The sequence below is a fragment of the Daphnia pulex genome, chromosome 10 (genome assembly GCF_021134715.1).
Source record: "Daphnia pulex isolate KAP4 chromosome 10, ASM2113471v1".
NCBI classification, from domain to species: Eukaryota; Metazoa; Arthropoda; class Branchiopoda; order Diplostraca; family Daphniidae; genus Daphnia; species Daphnia pulex.
In genome coordinates, this window is record NC_060026.1 from 4031141 (window position 1) to 4051937 (window position 20797).

At 38.3% G+C, this 20797-nt stretch overlaps 2 protein-coding genes across 3 annotated transcripts; one reads left to right on the top strand and one right to left on the bottom strand.

Moving 5' to 3' along the window:
• The first annotated feature begins 419 nt into the window (after window positions 1–419).
• Window positions 420–15180, top strand: LOC124204923 (LIX1-like protein). Of its 2 annotated transcripts, none has more exons than XM_046602167.1 (5): window positions 420–994; window positions 10615–10778; window positions 12913–13053; window positions 13859–14116; window positions 14284–15180. In XM_046602167.1, the coding sequence occupies exons 1-5, from the start codon at window positions 664–666 to the stop codon at window positions 14440–14442; spliced, it is 1053 nt and encodes a 350-aa protein (XP_046458123.1). In that variant the 5' UTR covers window positions 420–663; the 3' UTR covers window positions 14443–15180. The 2 variants fall into 2 exon arrangements, with proteins under 2 accessions (XP_046458123.1, XP_046458124.1); XM_046602168.1 differs by lacking the exon at window positions 420–994 and adding an exon at window positions 9060–9688.
• Window positions 15181–17890: 2710 nt separating this feature from the next.
• Window positions 17891–20670, bottom strand: LOC124204922 (sterol carrier protein 2-like). The gene is made up of 9 exons (XM_046602166.1): window positions 20391–20670; window positions 20198–20327; window positions 19931–20124; window positions 19682–19875; window positions 19385–19619; window positions 19071–19326; window positions 18741–18889; window positions 18272–18476; window positions 17891–18206 (listed from the first exon to the last, which is right to left on the bottom strand). Exons 1-9 carry the CDS (start codon window positions 20442–20444, stop codon window positions 18025–18027), a joined length of 1599 nt encoding a protein of 532 aa, XP_046458122.1. The 5' UTR covers window positions 20445–20670; the 3' UTR covers window positions 17891–18024.
• Window positions 20671–20797: the final 127 nt, after the last annotated feature.

Here is a 20797-nt window from a genome sequence, read left to right on the forward strand (position 1 = left end):
CCAAATTCTGATACATTTCCGCGTGTCCAGCAGCTGTAAATTCCCACCATCTATAAAAATATATATACATGTGTACCTGATGACGCTAATTGAGTTTGATCGTAATGAACTTGGATAATCACCAAGCTGCTGTATATTATTTGGGTTCTTTTAAAAGAAAAACCATCCAGGTCTAGATAGTACTACCTCTCTGCACACACGCAACATTCTTTTGAAGATAGCCACGAAAAAAGCTTCATCCGGATACGAAAAGTCTCTAGATGATGTAATAGGCTAGACGAAAAAAACCAGGAGGTGAGAGACTGAGACTGAGACTGAGAGACTGGAGGGGCTTTATAGAAGGTGGGAGGAGCTTGAACGGAGGGAGGAGTTTGACAGAGTGTATCCACTTATATAGTCGAGTTGTAATCATCCCGCTCGTCATTGCAGCGTGCACTCTCGTCTGTACAACGACACCCAAAACTCTGTGCTCAATTTTTTGAATTTCCCGCCAGGTAAAACTCTCATTCAAACCAAACCCAATCGGATAAATACGAACAGAAAAATGTCGCCCATGTGAAATATTGAAATTCTACCCAAAAGAAATTAAAGTGTTTAGTGCAAAGTGTTTCAGTGATCAAATTGAATCAAAAGAATCATCAAAAGTTAGATATTTCAGTCGACATGATGCAACATCATCAAAGTGGACGGCCGGTTGCCGGCCCGAGCAGCAGCGGCAGCAACAACAGCGGCAACACGGTCATCAACCGTTCGAAAGTGATCAAAGGTCCGTCGTCTCGGACCACCAACGGCGGAGAAGCTTCTTCGGCGTCGGCGTCGGCCGGCGGAGAGGCCGGCCACTACAACAACAACAACAACAACAACACGATCAAAGGTGGCGGGGCGACGGCCGCCAGCGTGTCGGCCAACGAATTCAAAACGAAAACGGTTCTCAAAGAGGCCGTCGACGCCGTCGTCAGCAGTTTCGCCAAGCACAGTCAAGGATACGGTCGAGGTGAGTGGAATTCTTCTCCATCAAATCATATCCGATCGAGTTACACATCCGCTGGAGTGGAATCGAAAAAATAAATAAAAACCGTTGGGGGATTTAGAAATATATGCCCATTATCTTATTACGTCACCGGGGTTCAGCACCTTACATCTCAGCTGTGGTTGAAATAGGAGCCGGTTTGAATTGATTAGGTAGAGAGAGAAGAGCAGCAGTCCATCATCTCGCTCTCCGGTGCGGATGGAAACTTTTTTCTTTTTTACCTGCGGAGGAATCAAAAAATAAAAGGCGCGATCCCATGCGGAGAAAATATAATCACAGTCTCACCAAATTTTTTTCTTCTTCTTCTTGATCGACCCCAAACCATAAAAGTCTCGAGCATTTCTGATCTGTTTTACATACACACACACACACGTGAAATTATATAGACATGTACGCAATGCTGCGCTAGCGCACAGAGAAATCGGCCATAGGTAATGTGAGCGGCGGCGGAATTCCAGGAATGAGATATGGGAAAAATGTGTTTTTTATTTTATTTTTATAATATTATTATTACCTTTTTTCCCCCCTCACTTGCACAAACGGACGGGTACATACACACACACAAAAAAAGTCTTATTTTTTCCAGACATGTCAGACAGCATGTGATTTGGCGTTTCGGTGAAGGATGATGGAAGAGCAAATCTCAGAGAAAAAGTAGAAAAATGTTTTTCACGGGTATATATGTATGTATATATACCCCGCTTGTTTTGTGTATGTATATATTATTGATGGTTTTGTGATAAAACTGGGCGTCTTTTTTTTTCCTTTTTTTTTTGGCTGGCCCGGCTGATGGGCCCCTTTTGATTTTTATGATGGATATTCTTTTGCGTAGAGATCCGAGAGTCGTGACGGCGGCCATCGGTGGGAGGGAAGAAGAAAATATAAGATTTGCATACGCGACAGACTAAGACGCGCTATATTACCTCAGTTGAGGAAAAGTGTGTCACACACAAATAAAGGTAAAAAGAAAAATTGAATTAAAAAAGATTTTTTTTCTGATTTTATTTTTTGGCTGGCATTCCAGACGGAATAATTGCCCATCGGGTCTGCTGTGCTCTTTCCCTTCTCTTTTTTTGGGTTGTTGTTTCCCTTGAGAAAAATGTGGATATAATAAAGTCGAGAGAGCTATAGTAGACTATATATAAGCGGCGCTGCTGCTGCATTCAATGAACTTTCATCAAAGTGGAACGAGTTCACCTGTTGAGGGGAAAAGAGACTCTTTGATAATCTTTGAGTTGGGGGGGGGGGATGATAAAAAAACAGAAAGAAAAAAGGGGAACAAGTCGTGCGAGAGTGAGTCTAATTGGAGACAATCACACAGGGTCAGACCGGAGGAAGCTCAGCGGGGTTTTTTTCAGATTTTAATACTACAATTTAAAAGAAATAGAAAACTTTAAAAAAAAAAGGATGTCACTGAGAAAATTAAAATTTTTATTTAAAAAATGAAATAAAATAAAAATGAGAAATAAAATTTTTTTTTTTACAAAATAAAATTGGCATTATATATTTTGATGGCGGAATTTATTTTTGTATTCTAAAAAAAGTTGAATCAAAATTTTTATTTTTTAAGAGAAATAAAAAAAAATAATTTTTTGATTCGCGTTTATATTGATGAGATATGCGTGTGACGGAGTCATTGGTTGAGGAATGTCGGAAAAATATTATATTTTTTTTTCGTCCGGAAATTACCATAATGAGGGGTGGAAGAAGAAGAAGAAAAATACACGACGCTTATTGTGCGAGAGCGTCTCTCTAGTGGAGCGTGACTGGGTGATGTCAGAGGTGGCGCCGCCGTGTTTGTGTTGTTCCGCGGTCTGTTCAAAAAAACTTTAAAAAAAAGAAGAACCTTACGGCGTAGTTTGACCCCATCGGTTGAACTCTCTCTCTCTGCTCTCTTGAGGGCTGTCGATGATTCCGATGCTTCCTCCGACCCCTCGTCGAGCGTGAGAACGGGATACAATGAAGCCAGAAGAAAAAATAAAAATGTTCCCCTTTTTTTTTCTGTGTGTCGATTTGTTCCGCCCCAGTCACGACGGCGCATTCCTCATCTCTTTATATTTTTTGGGATTTAAATAAATATGATGTATCCAGCAGAAAAAATCCGCGCAATTATTGTCTTGGTTATATAACTGTTCACGGAATGTTGTTGTGTCTATACAACAACCTGAAAAAAAACGAAAAAGTTGTTTATGGTTGATGGGCGCACTGTATTACGTGCGCAACACGAATTCTAGATATTTTTTGGTTAGATATTATATACCTTCTTCTTCTTCTTCTTCTGGGTTTGTTGTTGGCTTATCTGATTTGTTTTTATTTATTTAGATGTAGGTATATAACTCTCTGGGATATGATATGTAGACATAACTCTGCCAGGGCTCAGGTATGTGTGTGCTGTTGTGCTGTGTGTCGTTTTGTGTGATAAGGAGAGAGAAAAAATCCGGCGAAAAAATAAGAAAAAAGGGAGGAGGAGCTTTTGATTTGATTTGTGAAGGAAAACGGGCGGACTTGACTGAGCCCTTCCCAGTAGCCGGATAAAAGATAAATTGTATTTGTATTTATATTTGAAGAAATCATTCTTTTTTTTTAAAAAGACTTTGTATATTATAAAAGCGAATTGTTGACCGGCTGATCGATTTGAAATTTCCGGTATTATATTTTGGGCGTTTTGTGAATGGCTTTTTTTTCTCTTCAAAAGATGGGGGGCCAGCAACCAGCAACAACTTTTGTGACTGTTAGCTGGTCAATGGTCGCTGCTTGCTCGTTAAGTTTAGTTTCTTCGCCGCGTAGACAAGAAACTTGTCCACGACTTTTCTCTCTCTTCTGTGCTGTGTAGTATAGATATATTTCAAAAAAAGTTATATCGCCACATCTTTTGGCTCATTTATAATCCGAGAGCTTGATAACTTTTTTTGACTCTGTGTGGGATGATATTCTTTTAGGGGGAAAAATTGGAGGGTCCACACACACGACTTTCGTTTGTCTGGGAATTAAAAAAACTGGTTTTTGGGGTTTTTGTTTTTCGGAGGTCGTGCCAAGGAAAGAAGACGAGAAAAAACAAAAGACGGCATGAGACACATTTAGTTTTTATTTTCATTTATTTTCATTTATTTTTCGTTGCAATGCTGATGGACAAGAGTTGGAAAGGGGAGTAGCTGGGAGAGAATTTTTGGGTTTGTTTTTGTTGTTTGTTTTTTGGTGTGTGTGCGCCGTAAATGTCCGGCATGAATAAATCAAACCAACTGAATTTGTAGAATGGAACAACAAACAAAATAACAACAAAAATTAGATGAATATAAATATATATATAAACCCCAAACCATTTTGGAATAGATATTCAAGGGTCACACCCAAAAATTATACACGACAAAATTTCAGGATACAGGAAAATGAAAAAGGACATTTATGCCGTCGGGAATATAATTTTAAAAAGCGACGATTCAATCAGCGAGACCTTGTCTTGTACAAATGACACTCGCCACATTGATTCGCATTTGTTTGTTTGTTTTTTGGGTGGAAATTTAAAATGAATTTGAAATTAGATTTGAGCGAGACGCCCTTTTCACGGTTGACATGTCCCTTTTTCTCGCTATTTTTATTGCCATGTGCTATTTTTCGATGTGATATTCATCCTTTGATTTTTGCCTTTCTTTTTGACCAAAAGGTGTCTGCTGTCGCTTCTTTGAATTTTATTTAACGACCGGTCGTAACTCAAAAGACGCAAAAATTGTGAAGATAACGGGCAAGAGGAAGGAAGGAAAAAGGAGAAGAACAAAAGTTTTTTAAAATTTTTTTTCAATATTATATTTGACGTTTGAAGAAAAAAATCACGTACGATGTTTATTTTCGTCTCGCGGGTCGTGTGCCCATTTTCTATATATAGAAATTTTGAAATTTTGAAATTTTTTTTATATTTTTGGGCGCCAAAATAATTTTTTTTACAACCGGAACGCGCCGTTTTGATTTGATTTTTTGAAGATTCGTTTTAACGTGATTTTCATCCGGAAATTACCGAATAAAAAAAAGTGATTTATTTTAATTATTATCATCACCCCGTAGCAATGAGAGTTTTTAAGACACATTGAATCAAAAAAACATCACAAAAAAAGCTACAATGTGCATCTTTATAAATCTATTTGATGTGATGAATATAAAACTCGGTTTTATAATATTGGCGCTGCTGCAATTTCATAATTAGAAAAAAAAAAATTCTTTTTTGAATTTATTTTACAAAACCCAAAAAATCTTTTCCACGCATATCTTATTCCGCTCGCTCTCTCTCCACCACAGGATCATTTGCATATCCGGGCGGCTCATCTTTTGGGTTACCTGGGAAGAAGAAAAAAAAAATCTTTTCGCTTTGTTTTCTATGTAAATAATACTACTTCTTGTGTGTGTACGTATACATACACCTCTCTTCTTATTCAAATTTTTATTTTTTGTTTTAGCGATTTTATTATTTTTCGCGAAGCACTAATTAGCGGTGTGGGGGGAAAAATAGCGGCGGATTTCCCAAAAAAGGGGCTGACTCCTCCCCTTTTGGTGTATTTCGTGCAATCCCAACCCCCGGAAAAAAGGACATAAAAGAAAAACGCAGAGGTTAAGGTAAGGCTAAACACGACGACGGGCGTGAACTATGACCGGGAATTTCAAAATAAAATAAAAACAAATTCTTTTTTTTTTGTGAAACCGACGACGCTGGAATAATCGCCTGAAGGCGTCGTCGGCGCCATCCAGCAGTTTGAAAAAATTCAAAATGTTTTTCTTTATAACACAAGATGTGATACATACAAGAAAAGGTATATATCATTTACATAAAGCAATCATAGACGGAAATCTGAGAGGATAGCCCCCAAACAAAAGAAAGAAGAAAAAGAAAAAAGAGTTCTACCATGTGGAAAATATATTATATAGTAACCAACGCTGTGTGTAGTTTCACGTTGTGTAATAATAATTTAGATTCGATTATCATCTCCTGTGGCTCTCATTCTTATCTCCTCCACCAAGAAAAGAAAAAAGAAAAAAATCCCAGTGTACAACAAAATCTAAAGAAAAACTGGACAGAAATAAATCAAGGGCGGACATAGTATCACGGACCAATGAAAAAGATACGTGTATATATTATACATCTATCCTTGATTTCGGCATTTCGCCCAGCTTTTGTTATATTTAGAGCTATGATGAAATTGTCTGCTATATAGCCTCGCCCTTATTTTTATTTGCATAGACTCGATTTCTTGTTTTTTATTTTTATATTTTTAAAAAGAGAGAAAGTGTTGTGTAATCGTGTAGCGGAGACTAGTTTAATGCTGTTTCTGAGCTATATTTATACATTATATCGATCATATATCACGGGACCCCCTTTGTGCTGGTTTGCTGGTTGCCCAACATTTTGTACCTTTTTTTGTGTGTTTCATTGGGGTCTCACGTTTCTCAGGAGTTTTACCCGCGAGAGAGAAGATAAGAGATGCAACACATACACAAAAGGGTGGAAGAAAAAAGAAAAGAAAGAAAAAGGGTTATATGTTATATGTGTGTCTAACAAGGCGCAGGGTCATATTCACAGCACAAAAGGCAAGGAGAGTTTTGAGCGTGACCCCCCGTGATCAGCTGTTTAGATAGTCAAATGCCCGGCCATTTTCCCTTTAAAGATTTTTATTCTGCTGAGAAGAAATGAAAAATAATTTTCTATTTTTTCTTCTTCTTCTTCTTTGATTATCAAATAATATCATTACGCGTTTCGTAATTTTTTTGGTTTTTTTCTCCCCCGGGAGTGTCTAATAATCAAAGTCAAAATATTTTTTTCGGTTAACATTCTTTCAGCGCTAGCTCATCATAAATCAAAAAAGGTATATAGGATATATACGTGTATATATATACTGTGGAGGTAGGTAGGAAGAAAAAAGAGATTCATCAAAGAATTTGCATATGGGATTGGGAGAGATCCATCAAAAAGGGAATATCCCATCCCACATGGTGGTTGGTGTCTGACGCTATATGATTGTCTGCGCACCAGCACACAACATCACAAGAAGCCAAAAAAAAAAAACCCCAAAAAAAGTTGGATAAAAAGTGCGCGCCTATAGCGTTATTATTGTTGTATGGTATTATAGATGTACCAAAAGTCGTGATCAACACCCAGCGCAACACATTTCGTATTTATATTAAAACGGCCAAGGATCTTTTCTTTTTTTTCTTTCTTAGTTTGTATGTCGTGCACTCGAGAGATTTATAATATCATACGAATTTATATATATCTGATCAAGATTTCATTTTAATTTCCCACGATTTTGAGAAGAGAAATTTATTTTATTTTATTTTTTGCGCTGGTCGTTTTTTTTTCTAAATGATTAAAAGGCAATTTTCAACCCCCGGACGCGCTTACCTTCTGCTGTCTGTGTTATATATAAATATTATTTTTTCCCTTTTTTCTTCTGTGCTCAATTTACAGAAACGCCTATCTTTCTTCTTCTTTTTCTACTCTTCTACTCTCGCATCCATTAGACCTCCCCCATTGTTTTGGCGTTTTTCTTGCTGGTCTCTCTTGGTCCTAAAGGTTGGAAACAACATCCGCATCGACCGAATATGATTATGTGGCTCATTAAATGGCGGAAAGGTCCTAAAATAGCACAAAAACCCACCAATTATTTTATTTTTTAAAAACGAAATTCAATTTTATTTTCGAGCGAAAAAATAAAAGAAATATTTTGGCGATAATTTATCGCCCGCGTGCACATATACCTGATAGGTGCAATAAAAATTGGCGAAAAAATTTTCAAGACATTTTTGTTTTGTAGAAAATAAAAAAAAAATCTTCCGTGGGATTTGTTTGCTCTCCTTTCCGCTCCTCCTCCTTCTCCGGTCCTCTCTCTCTCTCTCTACATTATATTAATATTCTATTTGGTAAACTTTTATGGTACAATCAAATTTAATTACCTTGCGCGGGGCGAATGTTGTATCGTAAAATAAAAACAAAAAGAAAAAAAAAAGAAAAACGATGCCCTCTCTCGGCTCATTTATGATTTTATTTTATTTGAATTTTTTTGCAAAAAAAAAACAAAACAAAACCAAAAAAATAAAAGTTGCTGAGATTTATTCCTCTCAAAAAGAAGATGCTACTTCTTTTTCCCGTGTTTTCCTTTTTTTAAAACAACAATCTGATTAGTTAAACAACAAAATGGACACTCATCAGAAAAACAAAAATTTATTTGATTTAAATTCTTTTATATAATGTAACGCCGGAGCAATAAGATTATAGTCCAACTCGTTGGTCAGCTGTCGTATAGAAAACTAAAATAAAAAATCCAGTCAATTAAATTGTTTTTTTAATTAATTTACATTTTTAAAAAAATTCCAAGAAATTTAATTGGTGCTCGCAAATAAAAGGTGAACAAAATAAACAAACTCAAAAAAATAAAAAAATAAAACAAACTTTTGTGCCTACCAAAATCGGGGTCGTCGTGACTAGTGTTCTCATTCCTTTTTAGCGTGGCTGGTAGATTTTTATATATAAAAATATATTTTGTTTTCCTCTCTCTCTCTCTCTCTACTATCCACCTGTTTTTATGGAAAGAAGAAGAAGAAGAAAAAAATATTTCTTTGTCTCCGCCCGCAACTTGTTTTCTTCTTCTCCTTCCACCAGCGCTACACACAAACTTAGACACACACACAAGAACAATCTACCTCTCCAATCTTCTTCTTCTTTGGGGGCTCTCTGTGACCCCACGGTCCACCTTTCGGTAGTTGGAAGGCCCAAAAGCAGAGCTCGAAGGAAAGAAAAGAAAAGAAGAAGCGGAAGAATTAGAAGGAATGCAGGTAGAATAGAAGAAGAAGAAGAAGAAAGAGGTGGACTGGGAGGTGGCCTCCGCCATCAGTTTCTTCTTCTTCTTCTTCTTCTTCTCCGCGTCTTCATCAGATCCTCCGCGCGTTCTTCAACCTTTTCTCTCCCAAGTCCCAACCAACAACCCCGGCTGCGTGTATGTCTGTTCTTTCGTGGTTTTGTAGATGCACCCGGCACTTTTTGGGTTGACTCCGCAGGGCTCTTCCATCCTCATCAACCAGAAGAAGAAGAGGAGGAAGAAGTAAAGAAGAAGCTTTAAGCTATATATCCCCCCCCCTCTTTCTCCCTACCTCCACTCTATCCACCAGGTAGAGACTGGGAAGCCAAAGGTATGAGGACTATAGTCGTTGCTCGGCCTCTGAACCGAGTGCACACAGCTGCTGACCGATTTCTTTATATTCTTATTCTCATCGCAGTGCAGTTGTTCACCTTTTTTTCGATTTCTAATAGAATTAAATCTACCACGCCATTAGTGCCAACAGTTTGCGATGGTGATCGATTGAATTTGACAATTTGAATTCAATTTCAACAACATTCAAAAAGTGTTTAGATATAGTGAGCGTGTCGATGCGGTCGTGAATTGTTTGACTGAACGAGATCCATTTTCCCAGAGTTGTACAAAACAACTATCTACTGAAATCCAATCCAAAGTGGTTCATCTTTTTCGAGTTCATTTCAATAATAATAAGAAACAAAAAAGAAGTTGAATATTCAAAGCTCAACCCTGTCGGCTAGTGGCAACATGTTGCTCTCCGACTACGATCTGCCGTGGAATCCTAGTAGGATTTACGAAGAGATCGGCGTCCGCCCACGTACCAAAGGTATATTTCAACTATAGCTATAATAATACTGTACGTCATCATATATCCTTTAGATATAACCGATGGGTCGGTACTATTTAGGCCCTGGATAATCCGGGATTATCGCGTTAGATTTATCCGCCCCCGAAACTTTATTCTGGTTTCGTATTTCTATTCTATTTAAAAATGGGGAAAAGCGGATTTGATTCGGTTGATGTGACAGCATCAGAGAGGTTGCCATTGTTTTGTTTGGTATACATTTTTCCATTCAACTTTGGCTTCTTCTTCTTCTTCTCAGAGTTTTTATTTAAAAAAATATATTAAAAAAGGAAGAAAAACAAAATTTATTTTGACCGTGTAACGCCCCGGGTCATCCAGAAAAGGTGGTGGTTACCTGAAGAAGAAGAAGAAGAAGGGAGGCTCTCCGTTTGGAAATTGTTATATGGCTGTCGGGCACAAAAGAAAAAAGACTCTCGGCTGCTGCTGCTGGATGGAAGAAAAAACTTTTTTACAGATGGAAAAGTCTCTCTCCAACTTCTTTTTTGATCATATTCACAGCAGACAATTGTCTGTCGAGTATAAAAACCGGACCCTGCTGCTGCTGCTGTCTACCAGAGATTTTTTCCTTTTTCTTATTTTTTCCGTTACGGTTGGACGGTGTGGTGGTCACGCCATCCGGCACTCTGTTTCTCTGTTTCTCTCTCTTCGTGAGCACATAGTAGATCGACCCTCTCGAATCCAAATCAAAGAAAAACCCCGGAGCCAATCTATTATATATCAAAAGTCATCTGAACCATTTTTCTGATTATTATTATTATTATACGTGTGTAGTATATATATCCAAAAGGCCCTGGAGCTGTTGGATCTTGTATTCTGCACGCCATAGAGTTTTTGATATGATCAATTTCTAATTTTGATATTTTTAAATATTTTTTGTTTGGAAATAGTGAACGTGGTGGAAGCGCTGCAAGAGTTTTGGCAAATGAAACAGGCCAGAGGTGCCGATTTGAAGAATGGAGCCCTGGTCATTTACGAGTCGGTTCCGTCCTCGTCACCGCCCTACGTCTGCTACGTCACCTTGCCCGGCGGATCCTGTTTCGGCAGTTTTCAGGTAATCATCATCGTCACCAATCGATCCAGCGAGCAGCTAGCGCTCCTGGAAAGAATTTATTTGATTTTCTTCCTTCTCCATTTCTAAACCCCAAAGAAAAAGTGTGTCGAGTTACACGAACGGAGCTCTAGCCCTTGAGCGCCCGAAAAGAATTCTCTTACAAACCGTCGCTCTCTCATCTGCATCAACGGATGGATCGAAAGAAAAGAAAAAAAATGCCTCCTGCTGTTGTGTGTTTCTACCGAGAGACGACTGATATAAATGCGCGTCTGAGATATTTTTGTCGAAATAAGGAGAAAACAGTAGTTGGGATATGCTGGCCACCAAAGCCCAGGCTGCTCCTGTGCAACACAATATCATTTGGGGGAGGGTATAGAAATTTATTTATTTTGACATCTTCATGAATTTGGGTTTTTAAAAAAGTAAATTTTTTTTAAACCTTTTGTCCCTGTGGTTGGATGACATCCATCAAGTTGGAAGTTAAAAAGAAAAAAAGATGGGGGGGATATATATTTATGGGTGGGTCAGAGGTCGTTTTAAAAACCCCAACAAAAAAATTTATTTATAATTTTTTCGTTTCCAGGGATTTTTTTTTTCATAGAGCCCCATAAACTTTGTGTATTTTTTTTCCTCCCTTTTTAAAAAATCGTAAATACAAAAATTTCCCTTCAAACGATTTTTTTGGCGTCTGCCACGTGTGTTTGACGGCCGTCATAAACGTGTACAATCTTATAGAAAGCTTTTTAGAAGGGGGGAAAAATAAATTCCGCAGAGCTTTTTATCGGTGACATCAGATTCCCCCCCCCCAGTTGTCTAATGGCAGAGTTTGAAAGATTTCGCGCGTCGTTTTATTTCTTATATTTTTGAAAATGGAATCACCGGAAGTTGTTGGCTTTTTTACCTGGTGGTGTGGGCACACCCCCCAATAAAAATGAAAGGAGGGGGGGATTGTGTTGTCAACAAAGTTGATCTCTATTTTCGGGCTTTTAACTTTTTATTTTTAATTCCTTAAAAGGTTAAAAGTAAAAAAAAAAAAGCCAAGGACAAACGTGTCCATTCTGCAACCGGAGTCTATAATAATACCTGTGTTCAAAAAAATATATACGTATATCTAGAAAAAAAATAGGAAGGGGGGAGAAGAAATCTTTTTGGGTATATATTATTGGACGGATGATGGATGGCCTGTAAGAGAAAAAAGAAGAAAAAGTTTCTTTCCTTGTCCAGCCAAACGCAGCGTGCCTTATTTTTCCAACCCTGGCCGGCCGCCATTTTTAAAGAGCTGTGGAAGAAGACCCTTTTTTCTTTCTTTCTTTCTCAACTGTAAAGAAAAATACCTTTATAACCATTTCCCAGACACACCAAAGTTCACCCGGGGCTCTTATCTTCTCTTTAGGAAAAAAAAAAAGAGAAAATTATTCCGGGGGGTTATACAACATCCATCATTTTCGTTCCTAAAACCTATTGAATTTTTTTGGGGGAGTTTCTAAAATATCTATAAAATCAAATCGAAATATTTGTTGTGGGGGGAATGTGTAAAAAGGTATATATGAGCTAATAGATGGATAATGATGATGATGACAACATTAAACAATCATATCAGAGCCTGATCAGAGAGCTATGATGATGATGATGATGAACAAAAACACAAAAATTTACAAAGTAGCCAAAACGGTGTGTGTCTGTGTGTGATCACTTTGATTAGTCACGGTCTCCCGGCGATGTTATATATGCGCTCCTCATATCAATTTTTGTTTTTCTTTTCTTTTGTTGAAATTATATTGACTAAAAAAAAAAATGAAGGGGGGTCCCCTGTGTGTGATGATGGGGCCGCCGCCGTCGTCGTGATGATGAAGCAAAAAATTCAAAATTCCCGCTTCATCATTCTTTAGAAATAAATAATCAGTAGAGAGAGAGATGGGGGGTGTTTCAAATAGAATATCATGCGTTATTTTTATATGTATATAAATACAATATTTCTTTTTTCTTCGGCGGGGTTTATTTTAGTTTTGAATAATGGACTCGAATGCCCCCGGTCTCTTTTGTCGGATGATTTGTTTGTTTTATTTTTATTTTTATTTTTATTTTTTTTTTAAATGAAAGATTTAATTTGTTGATTTCTTTTGAAATATTAAAGAATTGCCCGACGAAAGCAGAGGCCAGACGCAGCGCTGCCAAAATCGCCCTGATGAATTCCGTTTTCAACGAGCACCCGTCACGGCAGATCTCGGACGACTTTATCGAAAAGGCCGTCGCCGAAGCCAGAGCCTCTTTTAAGGTAAAAAATATAAAAATTCATCTTTTATTACACATTTTTTGGCGGCATTATCTACGACTGGGCATCGCTGGTTCTATATTTTTTCAATGGGAAAAAATAAATAAATACCTGGGCGACTGATGTTTTACGAGTGTACGTCTGTCAAAACGCGCTGTGTCAGCTGTCAAATTCTGGTGGGGAAATTTCATTTTTCTGAAGGGCGGAAAATTTTTATTTTTATTATTTTTCGCGGGGACATCAAGAAGAAGAAGAAGAAACAACCCAAAAAATAACAAATTCTTTGAAGAGTCTTTCCCTCCCAATATGAGCAGGTGGTTCGTGTCCAGACACAACCGAATCTTTTTTTTTATTTTTTCCTCCCCTTCTCTGTTGCCTTTAAATGGAAAATATCTAAAAGAAACTCTTTCTTCTTCTTCTTCTTCTTCTTCTGTGACAAGGCGATGCACTCACGAAAGCCAAGAGCCTTAAATATTCTCTCCCAACCGAGCAGCAATGTCATTTCCATGTTGGCAGCCAGCAGCAGCTAGCAAGCATCACCAGGAGCCGAGTTGGCAACAGACTCGTTTCTTTTCTTGATTCCTAACAAACACTTCAACAATTCAACAACAGCACGGGCATATAAGGGGGGCGGAGTCGAGGAAAAAAATAAGAAAAGAAACAACTGGTATCTTATATTCAAATGAATCCTCTGGCAATCTCTGTCGGGGCTAAAAAAATAAAATAAAAATTGGGAAAAAATGAGAGAGAAAATAGATTCGTTTGCTGGACGTTTTGATTCTTATTACGTCCATGTACACGCATGTAGGGCGATCCGGACGAAGCGGACAATCCGAATACGGGCATCGGCGCCTTCCGCTTCATGCTGGAGGCCAACAAAGGGCGGACCATGCTGGAATTCCAGGAGCTGATGACCGTTTTCCAGTTGCTGCACTGGAACGGCTCTCTCAAAGCCATGCGAGAGCGCCAGTGCTCCCGACAGGAGGTGGTGGCCCACTACTCGCACCGCGCCCTCGACGACGACATGCGCTCGCAAATGGCCCTCGACTGGATCGCCAGAGAACAGGTTATACATTTTTCATTTTTACCTTTTTTTGAATTTACCGCCCTGATTGTGTACGCGGCGATATCTTCATATAGATTCACTCCCAACACTTTGTGTGCGTCTATCAATTATTGGCGCGAAATTTGAAATGTAAAAATTTGAATTTTTTTTGTACATTTTAAATTCAGGAAACTCCTGGGATTGTGAGTCGTGAATTGAATATGGCCGAAAGGGAATTGGAAGCGGCCCGGCTGGCCGGCCGAGAACTCCGTTTTCCCAAGGAGAAACGGGAGATCCTGATGCTCGCATGTTCTCAAGTAGCTCACGGAGACGGACTCTCAAGTTAAAGAACCAAACAGAAATTTTTTTAAATTCTTAATTCTCCAGCAAAGGACAACAAACAGCGCATCTTTATTACATAAAAAAATTATGACATTTTCTTGTTTAAAATCCCCTGCGTGATTGATCGTGAATTGTGTGTGTGTATTTTCGCCCGCGGTTAAATATGTGTGGAAAAATCAACTTTTTTCTTGTGTCTCATCTCGTTCATTAGGCGCGTTCTAATATTATTTCGTATACTATTTTACACATAATTAACCCTCCTAATTTCTCTGTAATATTATTTTTTTTTCATCAATTTTTTTCTTCTTCCCGGTGTTTATATAATTCTTTCCCGCATGCAAAAAAAAAGAAGAAACGAAAAATGATGGGCGATTTTATACAGCCGACAACGCCAGAAACATTCTTTATAGATTTTCAATTCTCCAGTGAAGTTACCACGACGAAATAATAACAAAAAAAGAAAAAAATGAAGAAAATCACGCAATGCATCCATCACGAAAAAATGCGCGAAATAAAATCGGGGGATGAGAAAGAGAGAGATACGTAATCGGACATTTTTTTTTTCTTTTTGTTGCGTGTGTGTGTGTGTCTGTATCATATATTTTACATAGAAAACAAAAACAAAAAGACTTAGAAAAAAAAAAAAAAAAAATGAATTTTTAGGTGTGAAAATGCTGTGTCTGCTGTGTGTAACTTTTGCAAATTTCCAATGTGGTCCACAATATAATTTTTATACGTGCAGAGCTGATGCTTGAGAAATTTTAATAAATTAAAATCAGATCGTGATTTGATTGCGACGCCATCTCTCAGATGTGACCGGTAATAAAAAATCACGAAAATAAAAAAATCAGCTCTAATTTTTTATTTGATTTAGCTGAATATATTTGGGCGTGGCAGAAACAAAAGAAATTTCTCACAAAAAAAAGTTCCCTGCCCATAATTCCCTCACTACTCAATTTGCGTGTTACTCCTAAAAAAAATTAAAAAATGATGACAAATTTGTATTATTTCCTCCGCAGCGCGCAAATGTTCATTACTCTGTTAATTGTATCGGTAGGGGAGTGCCCGATTTTTGATTAATGTTTTTTCTTCATTATTATTGGCCGTCGAAAAAGGGCGGCATTTTTAAATATAAAGAAAAAAATTTTGTAAATTGTGATTCGAAAAAAACAAAAAATGAAAAGAAAATGTTTTTTTTTTTTAAAGGAACGCCAAATAATACACAAAGCGGTGCGGCTGAATCGTCCGTCCAAGAAAAAAAAAACGATTTTCGTTTCTCTCGTCACGGTGTTTTTTTCTTTTATTCCATTCATTCAATTGCCAAGACATTTTAAAAAACCATTTCTTCACTTTAAGAACCTTTTGGGCCGTTATTTTCCGAATACGGAGGAAGGAAAAAAAAAGAGGACGGACAAGGGGGTTAAGGAGGTCCTCTCCAAACAGGTGCGGAGTGTGAAAAAGTCAAAAGTAGACAGAGCCCCAGTGAGATATGGAGCAATCAAATGCCCCTCTCTCTTTGACTTTTTGGAAAAAAAAATTTATTTCATTTTATTTTTTCCATTTTCACTCTCCCAAAAAACCCATTTCCATCAGGGGTGTAGTAAATTGTATTCTTGTTTCCTTTTCATCCCCACTTCTTTCTCCATCTGGTTGGCAGTCTAATTGCAGGTTATTATACCTGTCGAGGAAACTTCTTTAACTGGCAGCAGCAGCAGCAGCAGCAGCTGCTGCGGAGGATACGAATTCTTTTGAGGCTCTTCTTTCACACAATACCGCACCGACAATTAAAGAGAATTAGGACGGCGAAAGAAAGAAGATCCTATATTCAAGGAAAGAAAGAAAATTTTTATACACAAAAATTGTCTACTCAAATTCAATGACCTATTCAATTAATTTCAATTCAGAATTTAAAAAAAAAAACAAGAATTTCACGATGAAAAATAATAAAAACGGCCGGAATTTTTGTTTCTTTCTTTCTTCAAATATGGGGAATAATATTGTTAAAAAAAAGAATAAGGGACGGAACTGATGGCGATGACGGGCAAAAGTGGAGGAAAAATACGGTAGTAGCAGTCATCACGTGATGACGAGCCGATTCGGTTGGAATCAAATAAAAAGAAAAGAAAAAAAACAGCTCCTCTCGCCGGAATAAAATAATTTTAAAAAAGACGAAAAATCTTTCGGATAAAATCACCGGGTGGCAGTGAGCGGCATTCTTTGTCCACAGCTTGACGACATTACGCGTCGAGTGTGAATTCTCTTAACGAAAAGCCAAAAAGAAAAAAAGAAATTTATATATAACATTATATTATTATTTGATTTTTATTATATGATAGCTTTTTTGTGTGTGTGTCTCTGGACAATGTCACTGCATATAAAATGGCGGTCATCACACACAGAGGTCCGCCGTCTATTGAACACCGGAAGAAATATATATATAATAGCCATTTGGCAATTTCAAGAGAGAAAGAAAGAAAGAAAGAAAATATGCGATCGTCTATTTAGTTCTTTCGGCTTCATCAGCCTTTTTCTTTAAGAGTCTTTTCTCCTTCTTTTGTAGGAAATGATTATACCACATTGCCGGTTGTTATAATCCCTCCAGGTAAAGAATATCTGACTTTGGTTGATCGTTAACTCGCGCAAAAAAAAGAAAAAAAAGGGATGGAGGGTTCGTCACGGAATAATCAACCGGCCATTTGTAATCGGGACGGCCGTCAGGCAGTAGAGTTGGCTCATTATTTTTCGCTCGCGTTCCTCCATCATGTGCCTGCCTGCTGCTTTTTCGTGCTGTATATTATATGCCTGGCTGCGATAATTAGAATTCGAATCAACGCAAAAAATCTCAGCAACCGTAAAAGGGCAGCACACATTTTGTAGACGGAAAAGATGAGGGCCGCGCTCTAAAAAGAAAGAAACACATGGACGATTATTTATATGATGGCGTGATGAAACTTCATTTCAGTATACCACTTCTTATACCGAGACCACTGATGGAGTGTATAGATGCTGTAGAGACTCTCTCTCGGTCGTGAGTCAGATATGTAGGTCATCGACTCAAACATTTTTCGTTTCGCCCGCGGGATTAAAAAAAAAATAGTACGTATAATCTGCCAGCTTTGGCCGCGCTCTCAACAGTTGCCAAGGGACTACTAAATGCTTGCCCAACGGGGAATGCGGAAATCTGCGTTGATAGCCTGCGCATTCTTTAACCAATATAACATTCCACGTTAAATCGCAGCTTTCTTCGTTTCATTGCTGTTTAGCCATGATTAGATTCTTTCTTTCGACTTTTTCAAATGACTATCTTGTTTTTACAGTTCCACTATTTGCATTACTTGCAAGGCTTCATTAATCTAATGGGTAGATAATACAATAGCCATGGTTATCTCTGTCTGAAGTGATGTTGCATAATAAAATTGTTTTTTGTCTTTTTAGAATAAAGTGAACGATCAATTTGTAAACCCAACTTCTAACTTTTATTCAGAAAAGATGTAAACCAATATACCCTATCATATATAAACATATATCATCAACTTTTCTGTAACAGCAGTAGATATAAATGATGTGCTGGCTCGAAGGGCTGCCTCCTACAATTTCGCCTTCAATGGCTGGGCGTTCTTGGTCAACTCTTGCAATTTCATGGCAAGGCCCATGTTTCCTTGCACTTTAAGGCGTCCCTGAAAGTAAGCTTGTTGAGCAGCCAATTTACCGGCAAGCATTTGAGTCAAATCATCATCCTTCATGCTGATGGTAACATCTCCCTTGTCACCTGTGACGAAGAAGAAAGAAATAATGCAAAAACCCCATGTGTGGAATGCGTGAAAACTGTTTTACCATCTTTAGCGATCCTAACGGAACCGCCGTTATTCTTCGCATCGACAACCCATGAACCTTGGGCACCGCCATCTCCTGCCACCTTGAAGAGGAACACGCCTCCCACCTTCTTGGTTAGTTCGGCTCCACTCTGGGCCAAGGCATTTTGCATCAGCTCGAAAACATCGGACGACTTGAAGCCTTCAATACGAACACTTTCGGATGCCTAAAACAATATCAAATTCAATTAATAATTCATCAAATTTAAGAGGGCCATTTCTTACGTCTTGCACTGTCATTTTTTTTATGGCTAGAAAGCTGATAAACAAAGCGACGTTGCCATCCAAACTTTTCTACGAGCTATTGCGTTTCTAGCGCATGGACTTTGTACTCATTTTATGCTAATTCAATTAATAATGTAAAAAAAAAACTTCTGTCTGAATAATGAGCATCGTGGAAGACGAAGAAAAGAAACCAAATTCCAACCAACCTTTGGTTCAACGGCCATTTTGTATAAAGCGACGACGACTGCTCCACCGAGACCGATGTTGTGTTGAAGTGCAAGTTTGCAATTGGGCACCTGTCTCTTGTCCGCCTCGCCTCGAAGCTGCCACGTAAGCTCAGCGCACTGAGCTAAGCCTGGAGGTGTTATGATAGTAAGAGATATCAATCATGTTTGTCAACAACCAAATGAGATGCGCAGCACGATAAGGGGCGGTTTATAAAATGACAAGGTTCAAGGACCATCGCTAGTGCACAGTCAGCATGAAAAAACGAACTAAGGAATATTTGGATAAACCCAAAAGTTATTTATGTTTACCCGTTGCTCCTAAAGGATGGCCTTTGGATATGAGACCACCGCTCGGATTCACTACGTACTTGCCACCGTAAGTGTTATCGCCCCTGTCGATCATTTCGCCCGCTTTGCCTTCGGGACATAATCCCAACGCTTCGTAAGTTATGAGCTCGTTGGCGCTGAAGCAATCGTGCAATTCAACCACTTGGACGTCGGTTGGTTTCACACCGGTTTTGGCGAACAGCTTTTCAGCAGCCATTTTCGTCATGTCGTAGCCCACCTGAATGAAAAATGTTGATTTACTATTCTATGACAGAATGACAGCAAACGATGCATACCAGCTTCATGCTGCTGTTCTCAAAAGTGGAGCTGAGATCAGTGGTCATTTCCATTCCAAGAATCTCAACAGCTCGATCAAGGAGACCGTGTTTAGCGGCGAAAGCTTCGGATACTATGATGGCCGCAGCTGATCCATCTGAAGTAGGGCAACACTGAAGTTTAGTCAATGGGCCGTACACTGGTGGAGAAGCCAGGATCTGTTCCAGTGTGTATTCATCCCGGAATTGAGATTTCCTGTTATTATGAACGAGCATTTGTTATTTTCGGTGTAATACTTGAAATATTTAAACACTTACGGATTGTTGACTGAATGTTTGTGATTCTTCCACGCGATTTTGGCCATATGGACTTCCTTGGAACCATATTTTTTCATGTGTTCCAGTCCAGCGGCGCCAAACAATTGAGCAGCAATCGGAGCAGGTTCGATACCAACGTTCTCAGCCAAAGCTCCGACGTGACGATCCATTGGATTAACGCGATCATCATATCCCTACAAAATAAATAACAATCATGTCTAGTCTGAAAAGTTTAGACTAAACACACACCTTTCCAGTAAGAGATCCCCTCTTCATTTTTTCAAATCCTACTGCGAGGACACATTCAGCAACACCACCAGCCACAAGTTGCTGGGCCAACAGCAAGGCAGATGATCCAGTTGAGCAATTGTTATTGACATTGTAGATTGGGATGCCATTCATTCCCAAAGGATACAAAGCTCTCTGTCCACAGCATGATTCACCTATGATACAAAATCTTTTTAAAACTTTCTGAAGCACTATGTGTAAATTATTAAATTAAACAGTTTATCTTACCATCGACAAATCCTACTACAGCCTGTTGGATTTGCTTGTAATCTACTTTTCCATCTTTAAGGGCATTCGTAACTGCTTCAGCAACCATGTCTGGGTAATCAAAGTCTGAACGTCTACCGGGTTTCTCAAACTAAAAGAAAACATTAAAGCGATTAGTAAATTACGGATCATCGTGGAAAATTTGTTTGAATACCTTGGTCATACCAACACCAACAACGAGAACCTTCCTCAACATGTTATTAGCCATTTTGATTGAATTTGGGCAAACGCGTAATAGTGCAACAATGATGCTTGGGGACTCTTTGAAGAATGAACAATTGAACGAATGTTATCGTCGAAGGTAAAGAGACAAGACTAAATGTCATGAATGACATAACAAGTAAACAAATATTTTATCTTTTGAGTTCAAAGTTTACTACGCGACCGCTAGGTGTCTCGTTTTTCCACGCATCTGGACAAAAATTCAATTTCTTTGCATATAAAAATATTTTATCAACTAAATTAAACTGGAATATGAAATGAGCAAAGTGTTGCTAATTAGCATATGCATTTGAAAGGCACGGAACCATTTTCGTTTCTTTGCTAGAAAGAGTGAAAAAA